This window comes from Drosophila busckii, chromosome 2R, assembly GCF_011750605.1.
Source record: "Drosophila busckii strain San Diego stock center, stock number 13000-0081.31 chromosome 2R, ASM1175060v1, whole genome shotgun sequence".
Classification (NCBI taxonomy): Eukaryota; Metazoa; Arthropoda; class Insecta; order Diptera; family Drosophilidae; genus Drosophila; species Drosophila busckii.
Genome location: NC_046605.1, coordinates 23,438,652 through 23,455,166, shown reverse-complemented (window position 1 = coordinate 23,455,166; position 16,515 = coordinate 23,438,652). Strand labels below are relative to the sequence as shown.

The window sequence follows — 16,515 nt, the reverse complement described above, 5'->3', positions numbered from 1 at the left end:
AGTTCGCAAAAAAGTTTTCGACACAACAACAAACACATGAAAGTGTTGTTGCCACGCTCGCGCAGTCGAGACAAGGCAGCAATAGACACATGAAAGTGTTGTCGCTATGCTCGCACAGGCGAGACATAAAAAAAAATTCGAAAATTGTTTGTGTAATTTGCCAATGCATTTACATTTTGCATGTGCGCACATTTTCTTTTGCCCTTATTTTTCGGCACTTGCAAACACCCATGCTTCTTGTGTATATGAGTAAAGGCATATGCCTCTGTTTTGCTTGTGCGCGTATTTACCCACACCATGGTGTCAAAAAAGTGCCACCCCTGCCGTTTTCTGATATACACGCATTTGCTCATCCTATACTGAAGAGCAATTACAAAAACAAATGAGCACTCTGAGCATAGGGCTTGGACGCCCCTGCTTCAATACAACAAAAACATTTTGTATACAAGCACTTTTGCTTGCTAATTTTGAAAAAGCACTGGGTACCCAGTACAAATTCTGAGAACAATTTTAAATATTGCCCACGATGCAATAATTGCTGTTTATTTTTCTTAAGTATGCACTAGGCGTAAATTGCAATGTAATATGTACATTGTACATACATAGTATGTACATATCAGAGAGCGGCAAGAGTGCACACACCCCTAAAAACACAACGCGTACACCATGGTAGTACTGCCACACACAATCGAAATTGTTGATGAGATCACAATGCAATTACTTGTGCGTAGAAAAAATGATACAAGCAGCATTTTGTGCACAGGCAATTCTTTCCCGAAGCAAAACACAAGAAAAAGGTCAGAATATTTCTGCGAGCTTCTGTTTCGCTACCTGCTGTCGCGGCGGCGTCGCTGCCCAATGCAAACAGAGCGAGACAGCAAGCGATATTGTTTCTCGCTTATGCTTATGCCAGCCGATCGGCCTCGCGCACATTTCCTTGCGCTTGCTTCGTGTGTGATAAAAACACAACGACCTTTTCACGTGATCTCTGTTTTGTGCGCTGCTTGTGCGCCACACACACAATTTTTTGTTGTGTCTGTGTGCGTATATTGTCCCGTGTTGTCATTGTGAGCGTATAGTCTCGCACTTGTTTTTTGTGTGTGCTACCATTGTGCATAAAAAGTGCCACAATTGCCGTTCTCTGGTACATATGTATGCATATGTATGTACATACAGGAGTAGATTCTTTTGTATTATGTATAATTACTTATGTATGCGTTATGTACATGTTTCTCTCAAGTTTTGTCATTATCTTTTCTACCCGAATGCAAAATGCGAGAACAGCGTAATAAGACAACCATTTTGTGCTGATAAGGAAGGCGTCACATTAAATGATAGAACATTCAACGCAAAGATCGCGAATAGAACGATCGATGACCTAACATACAAATATACACATTTCACATACATAAATACATACATATATATGTACATATATGTATGTTACATTATAAATTTATACATATATGCATATGTATGTATTAAACAACAAGATCAAAAATGCGTGTGCAATGTACATATGTATTTATATTCACATGTATGTATGTATATAGGGACACTACATGAATGTACATTCATCTGTACATGCATACATGTACATATGTATATGTATGTACATTTGATGATAATCCATTTGACTCATTTTTTAAAATAATTGTTAGTACCTAGGTATATATGTACATACTATGTATGTAATCTATATACATAAGTTAACTACACATATACATATGTAGGTATGTGCATACATCTATGCATGTATATATGTATGTATGTATATGCATATGCATTGCACATGCATTTATATTTTAAAATATATATAAGTATGTGCTAATAAATTTGTATAAATTTTTATTGAACATTTATCAAACATACATACACTTATGATTACACATTTACTGTCAGAAAAGTCCTTTGGATTATTATTTACAAATTTATTATCTTCCGTTGTTGTCGATATTTAAAAAACACACGTCCGTTCGCGCTGAAAGTTTCTCACATTTTGAGAGATTTAACATAAACAAACTGCGAGCAACTATGCATTCATATAAAATTATAAATCTCTCTATAAGTATGTACGTACATACATATGTACATATAAACAAATATGAAGTACATTCAAATGTATGTATGTTTTTAAAGTAAAGGTATGTATGTATTTCTCTTAACTTTATAATATACATATGAACGTACGTTTATTTATTCACAGGGCACAATCAACACACAAAGGAAATATTACCGTCTCGAGAGAAATAATAAAAAGAGAATGGAAGGTAAAGAATAGGAATATGGGGGCTGCAAGAGAGCATGCGCTGAGCACAGCAGCCGATGAACAGGCGTTACACATTTTTAAATATTCGAACTTCATCAGATATATTTGTACTTACGTATGTGTACGTGTATGTATGTATTTTTGAGTACGTAGTACAATGCACGCCCAACCGTACCCAGGCAGGAAACTTGAAATATAAAATCTTATATTAAATTATGTACATACATATGTACATGCCAAGATTATGTTTTCGCGTGCAGAAAAATGTATGAAATATGAATGTATGTATTTTATAAGTTCGCAAACTATTTTAAATTCTCTTTACCAATTTTGATAGGGGTAATTTGTATAGGTTCAAAAAAGGGCATATAAAAAATCCGATGTCTAAAACCGGAGTCCTTGACAAAAAAGTGATGAAACAAATGTTCAGTCAAAAGCAGTCAAACATATGTATGTATGTACATACATATGTACATATGTATAAAAAGAAAAATAATATTTTCTTTCTTAAGCGAGATTCAAAAATAATGGAACTGTCCGTAAGAGATTCCGAAGGGCAGCATCCCACGAATGACATTAATCGGAATCGAAACGCACAACCCAGAACTGCTCTCGAGCATCAAGTGTACAAACGCTGTGTTCTAGATAAAATGGATTGATGCTGATTACAGTCTACTTGGTCAAATTGGACTCATTAATGCAATATGTCAACACAGTGCATTGGTGGTACAGTGGTAACAATTGGATATGTTTTTATGATAATTACATTATTATTTTATTTTAATTTATGTGCATATGTGCACAAATGTCAAGTTAACAGGTAACAGTCACTATAATACATACATATATGTATGTACATATATTAGAATGCATGAGTAACCCTCGCAATTGACAAGCGCTGAACACCCTGTATTAGAGCATTACAGCTGCAATGGTCAGAAAACATTTTCGTGTATGAGTACAGAAGTTCCGTTAGTTGTTTTGTGACTATGCTGGGACTGCTCGGCAACAGTGACATTGCGGAGTAATGTGAGCTTCAGTTTAGTGTTTGGTTTAAGACTGGAAGAGTGCAGTAATTTTTGTCGACTTGCCGACTTATGATATGGTGTAGTGTGAGCTTTAGTTAATCAGAGTACATGAGTCGCCTTATTAAAACATATTACTCCGGCATTAATTATTCCTTGAGCCCAAGGCCAATCGCTGTTCATCACAATCGTAGAGCTATCCGATGATAGCAACGAGCTAGAATTGTGAGACCATTAAAGCTCCGTACTACATCATTTGCAAATAAAATAGGTATAATTATATAATAGATGTATGTACATACATATTGAAATAAAAACATGGTACAATAATGATAAGCAATCGTCATCCAAAACAATTACAATCTATAAAGTTTTGAAAACTGTTCCAGAAAACATGGACTTTTTAATTTTTCTCGTATTTATATAAAGTTTTTGGTTTGTGTATGTGACAGGGAGAAGGACCCCACAAAGTATATATATTTCTGATCAGCAATACATACTGAGTCGATATAGCCATGTCCGTCCCTTTGTATGAGTGCGTGTTTCTCAGCAACTATAATTGCTAGAGCAACAAAACTTGGTATGTATGTAAGTGCTATAATTCCCAGGATATAATTCCCTCCCACGCATATCGAAAAATAGGATTACACCCGCAATATTAAGTAATTAAAAAATATTTAAGAATCTAATATAAATCACAAATGCGCCTTGTCATTTTTTTTCACAAAATTTCAGAACGATCATATAAATAACTTAGGAATATTCACAATCTAATTTTCAATATAAATACAAACGTCGCTGCCGACGCAGGCGATGGCGTCGCTGCTGACGCTACAGCGAAAACGAGCTGTGACGCGTTGGCTGTTTGCGTGTATCTGCTTGGGAGTGCGTGCGTGTGTTGGCTGCGATCACTAAGCTCTAGTTAAAGTGTATATAAAATGTATCTAATTGATTTAACTTCCATATGAAAATATAATATCGTTTTTGACAGATGAAAGCCTTGGAGACATTATTTAATAATATTTGTAAATTAAAATGCCACCCATCCGTTCTCTGCTACATACATAATTTTGGTCCTTTAGCTCTTTTTGTTCCTGATGGTCATACATCCATCTGCCATACCTACTTATCCCTGTTACACACATTTGTACAACAACATAAGATTCTTTCCCTTTAATTATAAAAATGTGTATAAAAATTCTGAATTTACTAGTGATTAGTATGCTGTGGATATTGGTGAATTCACTAGTAATTAGTATGTTGGATATTGCTGAAAAACAAAAAAAAAAAGAAAAACAAAAAAAAAAGAAAAGGTCTGCGGCTATAAATTTGTAAATATTATTTTTTGGGGTTTTTTTTTCTCAAAAAAAACCCAAAATCTAGGGTTTTATCTAAAAATTTTCGGCAACACTGGTGGTTGCCTCTGCTTTGATTTCGGCAATGAGTGTTCGGGCCGCGACGTCAGCACGAAAGTTTACGGAGTTTGCCTGGGGTCCAATCGTTCAGCAAAATTTTATGCAACACATTTTTAGTCGATTTGACGCCCGCCTCTATGTGTTGTATGCTTAGTGGTTGTACTCTAAGCAGAGCTTTTTTAAATACGCAACGAGCTTGAGTCAGGAAACGATGTTCTTACTTTTTCCGCTATTAAGCTTAAAATATGTATTTCCCAAATGCAGAAACAGGTCGGAGCAATATTTTATTACTTGTACAAGTTAAAATAAATATATTGACCTATATTTAATTGCTCTACCCGAAATATATTCTGTTCAGTTCAGAATGTTTATTATGGCTTTATTACCAAGCAATCTATAATTATTGACCGTTAACAAAATAATGTTTGCAACGTGTATACATTCACATTCAATGGCCTACGCGTCACTTGCATTGATTTTATTATATTGCTATATTTATTGCAGAAGCACTTTATTATTATTATTATTAATAAATAGTTCCGAGCGCCCGTATGCGGTCTCGCCCATGGCTTGTGAGTCACACGTGGGTGCCTGTAGTTCTCTGATACTCACCTGTTGTCCCGAGGCCCGTCTAACATTTAATAAGAACAATAACACACTCTATATGTATGAACTAAAGAACGGCATGGGTATACCCACCCTAAAAATTAACACGTTACTAACATGTTGACATCCGTACACACATCCGAAATTGCGGCTGATGCCAGCCTATGCTTGTTGCTCGGCTGGCTGATGAACAGCCTACAATTATTGTGAGGGATGTTAAACAGACATCCCTCGGCTGTTTATAAGAATACTATGAACATAAGTGATATACTTATATTGCTGGGACTTTAATATTTAACGAGTGGACGTCACTTTTTCTTTGAAATTGATTGCATATATTTTGCATATTTTTTCCATATTTTTTGCATATATTTTGCATATTTTCTATAGACACTAAGATCTGTAATATTTAAACGATATAATGCCTTAATACAAAATTTGACATCAATCGGATAAAAAATAAGAAAGTAAGTAAATTCCGAGGTCTAGTTATTAATAAATATATTACTTATTATGTAAAATATAGTTTTTTCCTTATATAGGTTTTATTAAGAAAAGAAATTGTGGAAAAATTGCATATATGTACCGGAGAACGGCAGGAGTGTACCCACCCCTAAAATTACCATGTTACTTACATGGTACTACCCACACAAGCAGCCGAATTTTTTTGTGTCCATTGGGTACATTGGTACCCAATTGCACTTGAAACACTTGCTTGCAACAGTGCTGACATATATGCATGTGATTTAATGTGAACGTGACTTGATGTGAACTATCAATTCGAAATGCTTTTAATTTCCTTTCGGTTACACCAAGCTCATTCACAGTCACTACTTTGTGTTTAGCCTTTGCAGTCTGTCAGCACTAACTGCAACGCCGCCGCGAAGGCAGGTAGTAACACTTGAAACACTTTTTTGAACCTTTTTCTTGTGCACTATGTTCGCGACACATACAATATTTCTTGTGCCCATCAGCCACTGTTTTGCTTATATGTGTCAGTAGTACTGGGTTGTACGTACAGTGTTTTTAGGGTGAGTGCACTATTGCCGCTCTCTGGTATTTACCCCACCCATAATTTATGAATGCCACCATGGTGTCAAAAAAGTGCCACCCCTGCTGTACTCTAATGTGTACATCGATGGTCATAATTTTGAAGACATTGACGAACATAGACATCGGTGTTTTCTATAAAACCTAGATCACTTATCTCGCTAACTTAGCGATAATTGAACACAATTTTATTTAACATTTTTTGTTGAGGTCTACAAGAATCTACTTTAACATCTTGTCACCGTATTGCATATAATAACACATCTTTAAAATACTCTTTTCATATTTTATAGTGTTATGTTACTTTTTCTTGCAAAAAAATATTGATATCTTTGACATTATTCATTGATTATATGCAGCTTTGATATTTACCGATAAGATGCTTTTCCTGTGGTAAGGAGATTGGCAACAAATGGGAGTCTTACCCTTGACTGTTGCAAGCTGAATACACAGAAGAGTAAAAATCAGAGACTGTAATCACTTAAAGTTTTATGATAAAAATTACACAACAACAGTAATGTACAGCTTCTGTGTTAAGTTTTCCCCCAATATTATTACATATCCTTATAAAATGAATGCAACGGTGGAGTGATATAAAAAGGCCTCGAACTTGCATACATTGTCACAGAAAAGCTGCAAAGCACTCAATTATTCATGGATGACTTTTATAAGCTATAAGCTCAAGTTCACCGTTGTTCAAATACCGATAAAAGCCAAACTTTAGGTCAATCGTCTACACCGTAATGCTCGAGCTGCCACGACTGCAAACATTAGAATCCTAGTGAGTGTGTCAGTAGGGAAGGATGCAAGCGCATCTAACCTCTTGGCACAATACCCCCAGGACGAGTCAATAGCAAGATATTGTTTCACCAAGCTCTTAAAAACGGAGATCAGTCAATAGACAAAGTGGATAGGCCTATACAACACCTATAATAAAAAAACACATTATTTTTGCAGTGCTTAGGATCACTGAACAAATTGGGTAAAACCAATAGGATGACCATATACAGGGTTCCGGGCCACGCCGGAATACCAGGGAACGAAGTGGCTGACTATATAACCAGAAAGGAAGCAACCTCAGCTTTCTGGAGACCGGGCCTTTTTGTGGGCTCGGGCAAAGCTATGTTAATGGTAGCATAACTCTAGAAACGCAGCGAGATAGCGAGAACTACTGGGAAAAATCGCTGGGAGCCTGGTACAGTGAGAAACTTATTTATGACAAGAAGTGTACCGCTGACTATTTGTATCTGAGTAAAAACTCGCTTAGGATAATCACAGGTTCCTAACGGAATACTGTAGACTGCGTAAACATCTACACAAATTAAAAATTGTGGATTATGCAATATGCAGTCTAGAGCCTAGATGCCTAGAGCATGACGAAACTCCAGAACACCTACTGGAGGAGTGACCAGTGGTCTGCAGAGTAAGACATATACAGCTGGGGACTCACACCCTGGGGACTCAGACACTAGTAAGATGAGGAACTTGAAACCAGGACAAATTTTGGCACTTCTGCACAAAATAGCACTGGACAAGGAACCTTAAAGTCAACTACCAGTGGGAGACACAATAGATCTTTTAGGTCGCAGCGCACAGTTGATCCAATGAATACTAACTAATATATAACGTATAAACTATTAATATATACATTATATGATTGTTGAACGATTGTTTTTACACTGAAGAATATTTTGTGTTCCTTTTATAAGGATGTGTAATAATATTGGGGAAAACTTAACACAGAAGCTGTAAATTACTGTTAAATTTTATTTTACTTACTTACTACCCGTTATCGGGTTACGGCCGACCTCAAAAACTCCCTCCACGCCCTCTGCTTTGAGCGCGCCTTCTCCAATTCTCAACCCCAAGTTTGGAGAGGTTCGTCGTCCTTCGTTCGCTTTCGCTTCATATACCTTTCTCGCTAGACCTTCTTCGTCCATGCGTACATGTCCGAGCCAGCGCAAACGTTGTATTGTAATGCGCTGGACAACTTCGATGTCGCCGTATAGCTCATACAGCTCGTGGTTCATACGAAAGTGAAAGTCATCCCCGACACGAACGGGACCGAAGATCTTGCGGAGAATGACATCACCCAAGCTTCTGCACCATACAGAAGCACGGATATTATGAGCGTCTTGTAGAGCGTTATTTTTGTCGAACGAGAGAGGGCTCTGCTACACACTTGCTTACGTAGCCCAAAGTAACATCTATTAGCAAGTGTGATTCTTTGCTTGATCTCCAGGCTGACATCGCGCCGCGTCCTTGCTCGTAGACAGCATATACTTCGTCTTGCCCTCCTTCACCGCCAGGTGACCAACTCTTGCTGAATCCTTTCGATAGCGGAAAATGCAGCAGTGACATCTCGCTTGCAGCGATCAATAATATCAATATCATCGGCGTATGCAAGGTGCTCGACACTTTTGTAGAAAATAGTGCCATTGCGATGTACACCGGCTTTTCGCAGCACCTATCACAATGTTGAAGAGTCCGCACGATAGAGGGTCGCCTTGCCTAAAACCTCGAACGGTATTGAAAGGTTTGGAGAGGTTCGTTCGTACCTTGACAGAGCTAATGGTGTTGCTCAATGTCATCCTGCAAAGTCTGATCAGCTTTACAGGAATACCGAACTCAGACATCATGGCGTACAGGCGATCTCTCGGGCTATCGAACGCAGCTTTATAATCGATAAAGAGATGGTGTGTATCGATTTGCATCTCGTGGGTCTATTGCAGGATTTGGCGTAAGGTGGAAGATCTGTTCTGTGGTGGACTTACCAGGTCTAATGCCGCACTGATAAGGTTCAATCAGTGTGTTGGCGATCGGCTTGAGTCTTTCACACAGTACGCTCGATAGAACCTTATATGAATTAGCTATACGACTGATTCCCCGGTAGTTTGCGCATATCGTTGTTTCACCCTTCTTTAGCATAGGACAAAGGACACTGAGATTTCAATCGGGCATGCTTTCCGTTAGCCATATTTTGCAGAAGAGCTGATACATGTACCTTATCAGCTCATCGCTCCCGGTCTTAAACAACTCTGCTGGCAGTCCATCTGCGCCGGCTGCCTTGTTGTTTTTGAGTCGCATTATAGGGACTCGGACTGCGCTATGGCTAGGTAGGTGTACGTCCACCTCATCGTTGATTGGTGGTATCGGGGTGCTTTCTCTAATTGCGGGGTGCTTTCTCTAATTGTCGTCATCGCCTGCAAGCAGTTTGAATAAATGCTCCCTCCATAATCTCAGTGACAGCTGCGTATCTGTAACCTGATTTCTATTCTCGTCGCGGCTCCGTGCTTAAAAACCTGTGGCAGATGGACCTGTTGATTGAATTTTCGAACATCATATCGAACAGCACCTTGAGTTCCTCACGCTCGCACCTTTCCTGCTCCCATTTTTATACACTTTGACATTTTTGTAAAAAAATGGAAAAAGGGTATTATGAATTTGCTCAAATGTATGTAACAGGAAGAAGGAGGCTGGCAGACCCCATAAAAGTATTATATATTTCGTGATTCAGCTCAACGAGCTGAGTCGATATAGCCATGTCCGGCTGTCCGTCTGTCTCAGCAACTATTCAGAGCTAGAGCAACCAAAATTGGTTATGCATGTGCTCCTATATCCAGGACCACTACGCTTTTATTTTTATTTTTTATTTGCCTCCCCCCCCCCCGCAAATCGAAAAAAATTAATATTAGGCAGTACAAAAATCTAAATCACAATATTGCCTAGTCATGTTTTCGAGCGATTGTAAAAATTTCAGAAACGAATCGATAAATACAATTTCAATATAGACAGCGGAGGCACGTGCTGGACGGCGCCATACAAACGAACGCGCCGACTAGCGGCGGCGTCGCTCCTGATGCTACAGCGAAAACGAAGCTGTGACGCGTTAGCTGTTTGTGTGTATGTGTTCGTGAGTGCATGCGTGTGTTTGCTTCGGTGCCCTAGTCAAAGTGTATTTAAAAGTGGTGCGCCCAACTTTAATTTGTCCACTTGTTCCGTCTGAAAAGGCGTCTCTCTTCCTTCCTCCCTGTATGCTTCCCGCATGGTTCGCATTGCGGCAGACTGCAGCGCTTTTCGCTGCAGCTGATTCTCTATCACAACGTGATCAATTTGGTTGCGTTTTTGTTGATCAGGGGACAGCCAAGTGGCCTTGTGAATGTCAAGGTGCTGAAATCTGGTGCTAATAACTACCATGTTTGTTTTTTATTTTAATTTTAAGCAATCATAATTAAAATCATGAATAATTATTATATTTGAATTTCATTTTTTTTTTTATCTACAAATCTTACTAACGTATGTATGTATGTACATAATTATTTTTAGAAATGTACTTGATGCTTTAGGCTTGAACCGTTATTGCTGTCGTCGAATGCAATTAGGGCACGTGGATCTCATTGAAACAACTGATTACCGACATGCACCGCCAATCTACATATTCATTATAACCAGTTTAACTTATAATGGAAAAAAAGCTATTTGTAACATAACGTGTACTACAAGTTATCCATAAACCAGGGCTGTCCATTGTTCTCTTGACGCTTGGTTAGAATCTCGCAGCCATTGTTTGTGACGAGCAACGTTTGCTCAAACTGAGCGGAGTACCGACCATCTGTAGTAACAGCAGTCCAATCATCAGGCCAGGACTCTGCTTTTTGCAGACCTTCTGATATCATTGGCTCTATTGTAAAGCAATGGCCGGCTGCCATAACACCGACCGCAGAATTTTCTGTGGATGGTGATAATCATAATTAATAATTGTAACTATGTATATGTGCAAGCGTTACTTCGTTACTTACTAGCATAGTGTGGCACATTCGGGGCAGTATGGAAGACGCGATGAATTCCATGGCCGCAATAGCTGCGAACCACGCTGAAACCGTGTGGGGCGACATACTTTTGAATGACATTACCAATTTCGCGGTATTTAACACCAGGGCGTACTAGTTCAATTGCTTTATTTAACGATTCATATGTGATACGAACCAACTTCTTGTGTTTCTCCGAGACGTTTCCAACAAAAAAGGTTTCATTTAAATCTCCATGAAACCCGTGGTGATATACGGTTACATCGATGTTACATATGTCACCATCTTCTAACGGGCGTTTGTCCGGTATGCCGTGGCAAATAACTTCATTAACACTGGTACAACAGGACTTTGGGAAGTTATAATAATTAAGAGGTGATGGATAACAATCCCGTTCAATGGCTGCCTCATGTACCAATCGGTCAAGCTCATCCGTTGTAATGCCAACGTCAATGGCCTTAGCACCTTCGTCCAAGCACTCACGACCAAGGCGTCCTGCAACACGCATGGCCTCGACTTCGTCATCATCGAGAACTTTAATGGAAGTTCCACGCAAGGATTCCTCAGACAGTGACCTCCCTTCTGGATGGTCAGCGTAATCGGGGCGCCTAATTAAATCGGGAACCACACGTTTTGGAGTTTGTGGAAACGGACGCAGCTTTCCGGTAAAGCGAAATGTTGGCCACGGATTATACACATCAAAATTGCCGGAAGTTATAGGCTCAACTCCTGATAAATAACAAAAATACCAATGACACAATAAATGTATATATGTAACATATCCACGCATAAATTTGCGTATGTGTGTACATGCATATATACAAATGCATGTACATATTAATTTACCGGCTAATACGTGAATGGCCTTATGTACCTTCCAAAATCCCTTGAAACAGATTTGCGAACAAAAGAATGAGCCTCTAATGCCTAATTTTATGCAAGTTGGACATTGTAGTGATGCCTCCTTATTACAGTTTGCCGTTTCGCACTTTTGGTCCATTTTGCTTGTTAGATTTCTCAACTATTACATTAGCTACAGCGTGACCGCGCCGGATCAAACGAGAAATACCAATTTGATCTCAAAAATATACTATAAAATACTACTTCATTTTTTACAAAATACCACTATAAATACCATAACAAATAAATCTCCTGAAAATTCGAATTATAATATGTAATATGTAAAAATAATAATTAACATATTATATACAGAAAATATAAGGTTATTCCCATTGCAAAAAATGTTTGTTATTCATTTCATTTTACAAGATTAATGATATTTCATTCCAACATAAAACTAAAACAATATGTATTCGTATTCAATTCCATATTCCATTATGTATATATTTAAAGTCTTAAAATCAGAGCTCGCAAGAAGTGGTCCCTTTTTGCAAAAATCCCAAAAAGAACTGTTGCTCGCAGACACAATTGAAAACGGGATCAAAAAGACACTTCACCCCTGTTTTTACTCAGCGTGCTCTTTGCTCAATCAGTGAGAGTTTCTTGTCGCTTTCTATATCAGAGAACGGCAAGAGTGCACGCACCACGAAAAACACAACGCGTACACCATGGTAGTACTGCCACACACAAGCGAAATTGTGGATCAGACCACAATGCAATTACTTGTGCGTAGAAAAAATGATTTAGCAGCATTTTGTGCGCAGGCAATTCTTTCCCGAAGCAAAACACAAGAAAGGGGTCAAAATATTTCTGCGTGCTTCTGTTTCGGCTACCTGCTGTCGCGGTCGCCGTCGCTGCCAATGCAGCAGAGCGGAAGCAAGCATATTGTTTCTGCTATGCTTATATTGGCTAGCCGATCGAACTCGCGTTTTTCCTTCTGCGCTGCTGTCGTTGTGGGCTAAAAACACAACGGACCTTTTCTCGGATCTCTCTGGGTGATTGTGCGCTGCACAAGCAAATTTTTTGTTGTGTTCCGTGTGGCGTTTTTTTCCCGGATTGTCATTGTGCGCGTATGTCTCCAACACTTGATTTTGTGTGTTGCCACCATTGTGCTAAAAAGTGCCACAATTGCCGTTCTCTGTTCTATATGTACGCGCTTACTCGAGACACTTTAAATGGGTGAGTGTCTTTTACGCATGTATGTATGTTGCGCGCTTGCATTAGTATAAAAAATATATAATTTTCGCTACCTGCTGTCGCGTCAGCGCGGCTGCCAGTACAGACAGCCCTTATTTTGCGTTTTTTCTCATACATTTTTCACATACATTTCATGCCGTTCTCTGATATGTATATTCCTACACATTAACGTCCCAGCAAGTGACCATTTCTATCTCTATCACCCTTTCACGCTTTGCATATCATGAAATAAAGCAACAACAAAGCACTAATGAAGCAACAACAGAAAAGACACTTTGTGCTTGAGCGTTTTTGCTTACTTGCCGAGGCTCAGTTGAAGAGCTCCGAGCAAAAATATCCCTTTCAAACTGTTGTCGCAAGAGGGCTTCGTGTGTTCTCTCACCGATCAACATAAAACAGAAAACACGAGTGAAATCAGTTTGAAGTGTTCTGTTCTGAGAGTGAGCGAGTCTGTATAATATTTCCCTGTTATTTCAGTGAGCAGACAGCTTGTGAAATTTTGGTTGAGCATATTTTGGGAGCTCTGCTTAAAATTAATTAAATGCTTAAAATTCATTTTGTTAAAATAAAATAATAGAGGAACTTCTTTGTCCAGTCATCGAGTAACATGTTCTTAAAATAAAAAAGAAACTTGTTTGTCCAGTCTTGTAAGTTTCTTTTAAGATCAGAATATTACAGTTTCTTTTAAGATCAGAATATTACAGTTAATTATATTTACTAGCCTTCTTCGTCAGAGCTGCTTAAATTAAATTTGTTGAGATCATCACATAACATTTGTTCATTGGGCTTAAAATTATTGCACCAATTTTCGCGCAATGATTGTTTAACATGTAATATGTGATACTTTTACATTTTTAAAGCGGTTTCGATTTTTCGTTTTGATTAAATTAATTTTATAACAATAATTTATATCTTTTAACTGATTCAATTCGTACCAGAATATATCGCAATTGAGATTTTTAGTCAAAAGCACTTTAACCATGTTGTCAGCTTTCATTGTTCGATACTCATTGTCAATTTTTTGTGGATCATTGACAAAATCGGGAAAGCGTTCATACAGCTTGAACAACGATTGACAATTTTTATTATTAAAATCATTTGGTCCCAAAAAACTTAACATTTTCAGAAAGTTACCTTGTAACGGCAATCTTTTTTTTAGTTGTGTAACTCGTTTAAAAAAAACTGACTACGTTTCAAAAAAACCAATTTATGTTCTTTGTCCAAGCTTTTTGTCGAAAGTTCAGTTGCCCCTTTTTTCCGAGATACACGTCTTTTATATGTAAACAATATAATGTGTTTGTTGGCTCTATGGCATTTAAATCTGTATTATTTATATACATCTCCTGCATATAACAAGCCAATACACTTTTGTAAAATTCGGACAAAGATTTGTAGAAATAGTGTACAACAGATCGACTAGACTGGAATATAATATTGAATTTGTTCACTAAAGCAAGTATATGATCCAAAAATAAAAGATAAAGTCTCCCACTCAGCTATATATTTTTGATTATTACTCATGTTCACTTTTTGTTTGTTTTAATAGATTATAACAAAATTAAGACTTGATTCGATTTGCTATTCAATAAAAAGAGGGCGTCACATTTGTTAAAGTGTGACCAAACCGAAAATACAATATAATACCATAAAATCTAAGAAAAATGCTAATAAATACCTACATACCATTAATATCAAATAATATTTAAAATACCTTATTCGGTCACGTTAATTAGATAACCAGTGTTGCCAGGTACTTTTAGTTACCATAAGATTTTTTTTATATATACATATATATATCTAAAATAAATAAAAAATAAACGAAGCTAATATTAAAAATTATGATAAACATGGAGTACCCAAAAGCAATAAGACACATAAAATCATTTTGGTTTTAAAGCTATTATGTATTTAAATAACAATCGTTCCTTCAATAATTACTTAGCGATATGTTTTTATTTAAACGTAATTATTTATATATATTGCATTTAAAGTATTTAACTGCTTTTTTTTATGATATTTTGCCTTAACGATGTTCACCTCTGACCCTTTGCCCAATCAAATATTAAAAAACAAAAAATAGAATTGCTCCTATATGCTTGATGAACTTAAGAAGTTAGACTTTACGCCATTAGCAATTTGTATATTCTATAAGTTTTTTCCTTTTCAAAATGCTAGATCTGGCTAGAAATTAATAAGCTGATAATTAATGCTTTATGAAAATATCGATATAATTTTCTTATCGATGTTTTTCATAGTATAATTTAGTAAATGATGCTTGACAAAGGCTAAAAAAGCGGAGCTGATAACTATGTTTATACGTCAGTTTAGCAGTAAGTTGCAGTCAACCAACTATTTTTCGAAACGTTGTGACAGAAATCACGCAGAGGAGTAAAAAAAAACGATAAGCTCATAATAATATTCAAAATGAAGACTTCGAGCACAAAAAATGTCGTACAAATACCGAAACGACCAAATGCAGTCAAAAAACCATCAAAACTAACAATAAATATATAAAAAAATCATTAACTAAATAAAGACGAAAGATTTCTTGATAGACGCAGTTTGAGATTTTTCCTACAAAGAGCTTCAAAAATTGCCAAATCTGTCAAGAAAAACGCTAATTTTCAGCCCTGGTGGACTGACATGTTTCTCATGTAATAGAAAATAATAGTGAAAATATAAATTTTATGTTATGTATGTATGTTGATATATTATGCACCCTTGGATACCGACATTTATTATAAATTGTTTAACAAAAACGTATACCAAAAGTTGCACTATTCATAGCATAAGAACGGAGTGTTAAAAAAGTTATCTTTGGTTTCTTGTTACTTTATGTCAGGGGCGTCCAAGCCCTATGCTCAGTGTGCTCATTTGTTTTTGTAATTGCTCTTCAGTATAGGAAGAGCAAATGTGTATTTTTGTATACGCGCTCCGTCCATAAGCCAATGCAAATAACGCAAACAATTTTTCGTATTTGTTTTCTTGTCTCGACTGTGCGAGCGTGGCAACAACACTTTCATGTGTTTGTTGTTGTGAAAAATTTTGAGCGAACTTTGAGCGAACGAAATGCGTGCTGTTGTGTCGAAAATTTTTTGCGAACTTTGTTGTTGCTTTGACGAAATGCGTGCACTTAAAAAAAATTAAAACAGCTTGCACTGGACATACGAAATTATCATTGTCTGTGCATACTTTGATCAAGTAAGTGATAACTCATTTATTTTCAGTGTATGAAATAAAATTGA

At 37.1% G+C, this 16,515-nt stretch overlaps 2 protein-coding genes across 7 annotated transcripts in view; both read right to left on the bottom strand.

Annotated features, from left to right (window-relative positions):
* LOC108602829 (dorsal-ventral patterning protein tolloid) overlaps positions 1-1,986 on the bottom strand; it is a 48,000-nt gene extending 46,014 nt beyond the window's left edge. For 3 of the 5 annotated variants that reach the window (XM_017991064.1, XM_017991063.2, XM_017991065.2), the window contains exon 1: positions 1,877-1,980. The gene's annotated coding sequence lies outside the window, so the exon portion shown is untranslated. Of the gene's footprint in view, positions 1-1,876 lie in introns of all 5 variants that reach the window. The other 2 variants (XM_017991071.1, XM_017991067.2) reach the window with 2 other exon arrangements.
* An 8,655-nt stretch (positions 1,987-10,641) lies between these two features.
* LOC108601888 (methionine aminopeptidase 1) lies at positions 10,642-14,819 on the bottom strand. Of its 2 annotated transcripts, none has more exons than XM_033293341.1 (3): positions 14,788-14,819; positions 11,165-11,902; positions 10,642-11,094 (listed from the first exon to the last, which is right to left on the bottom strand). In XM_033293341.1, exons 1-3 carry the CDS (start codon positions 14,789-14,791, stop codon positions 10,862-10,864), a joined length of 975 nt encoding a protein of 324 aa, XP_033149232.1. In that variant the 5' UTR covers positions 14,792-14,819; the 3' UTR covers positions 10,642-10,861. The 2 variants fall into 2 exon arrangements, with proteins under 2 accessions (XP_033149232.1, XP_017845352.1); XM_017989863.2 differs by lacking the exon at positions 14,788-14,819 and adding an exon at positions 12,020-12,317.
* Between the last annotated feature and the right edge of the window lie 1,696 nt (positions 14,820-16,515).

Coding starts and splice junctions, on each gene's coding strand:
- LOC108601888 (XM_017989863.2), bottom strand. CDS start 12,173: ATGGACCAAAAGTGCGAAACGGCAAACTGTAATAAGGAGGCATCACTA. Junction 11,903..12,019: donor GGCCATTCACGTATTAGCCG/GTAAATTAATAT, acceptor GTTATTTATCAG/GAGTTGAGCCTATAACTTCC. Junction 11,095..11,164: donor GAATGTGCCACACTATGCTA/GTAAGTAACGAA, acceptor CACCATCCACAG/AAAATTCTGCGGTCGGTGTT.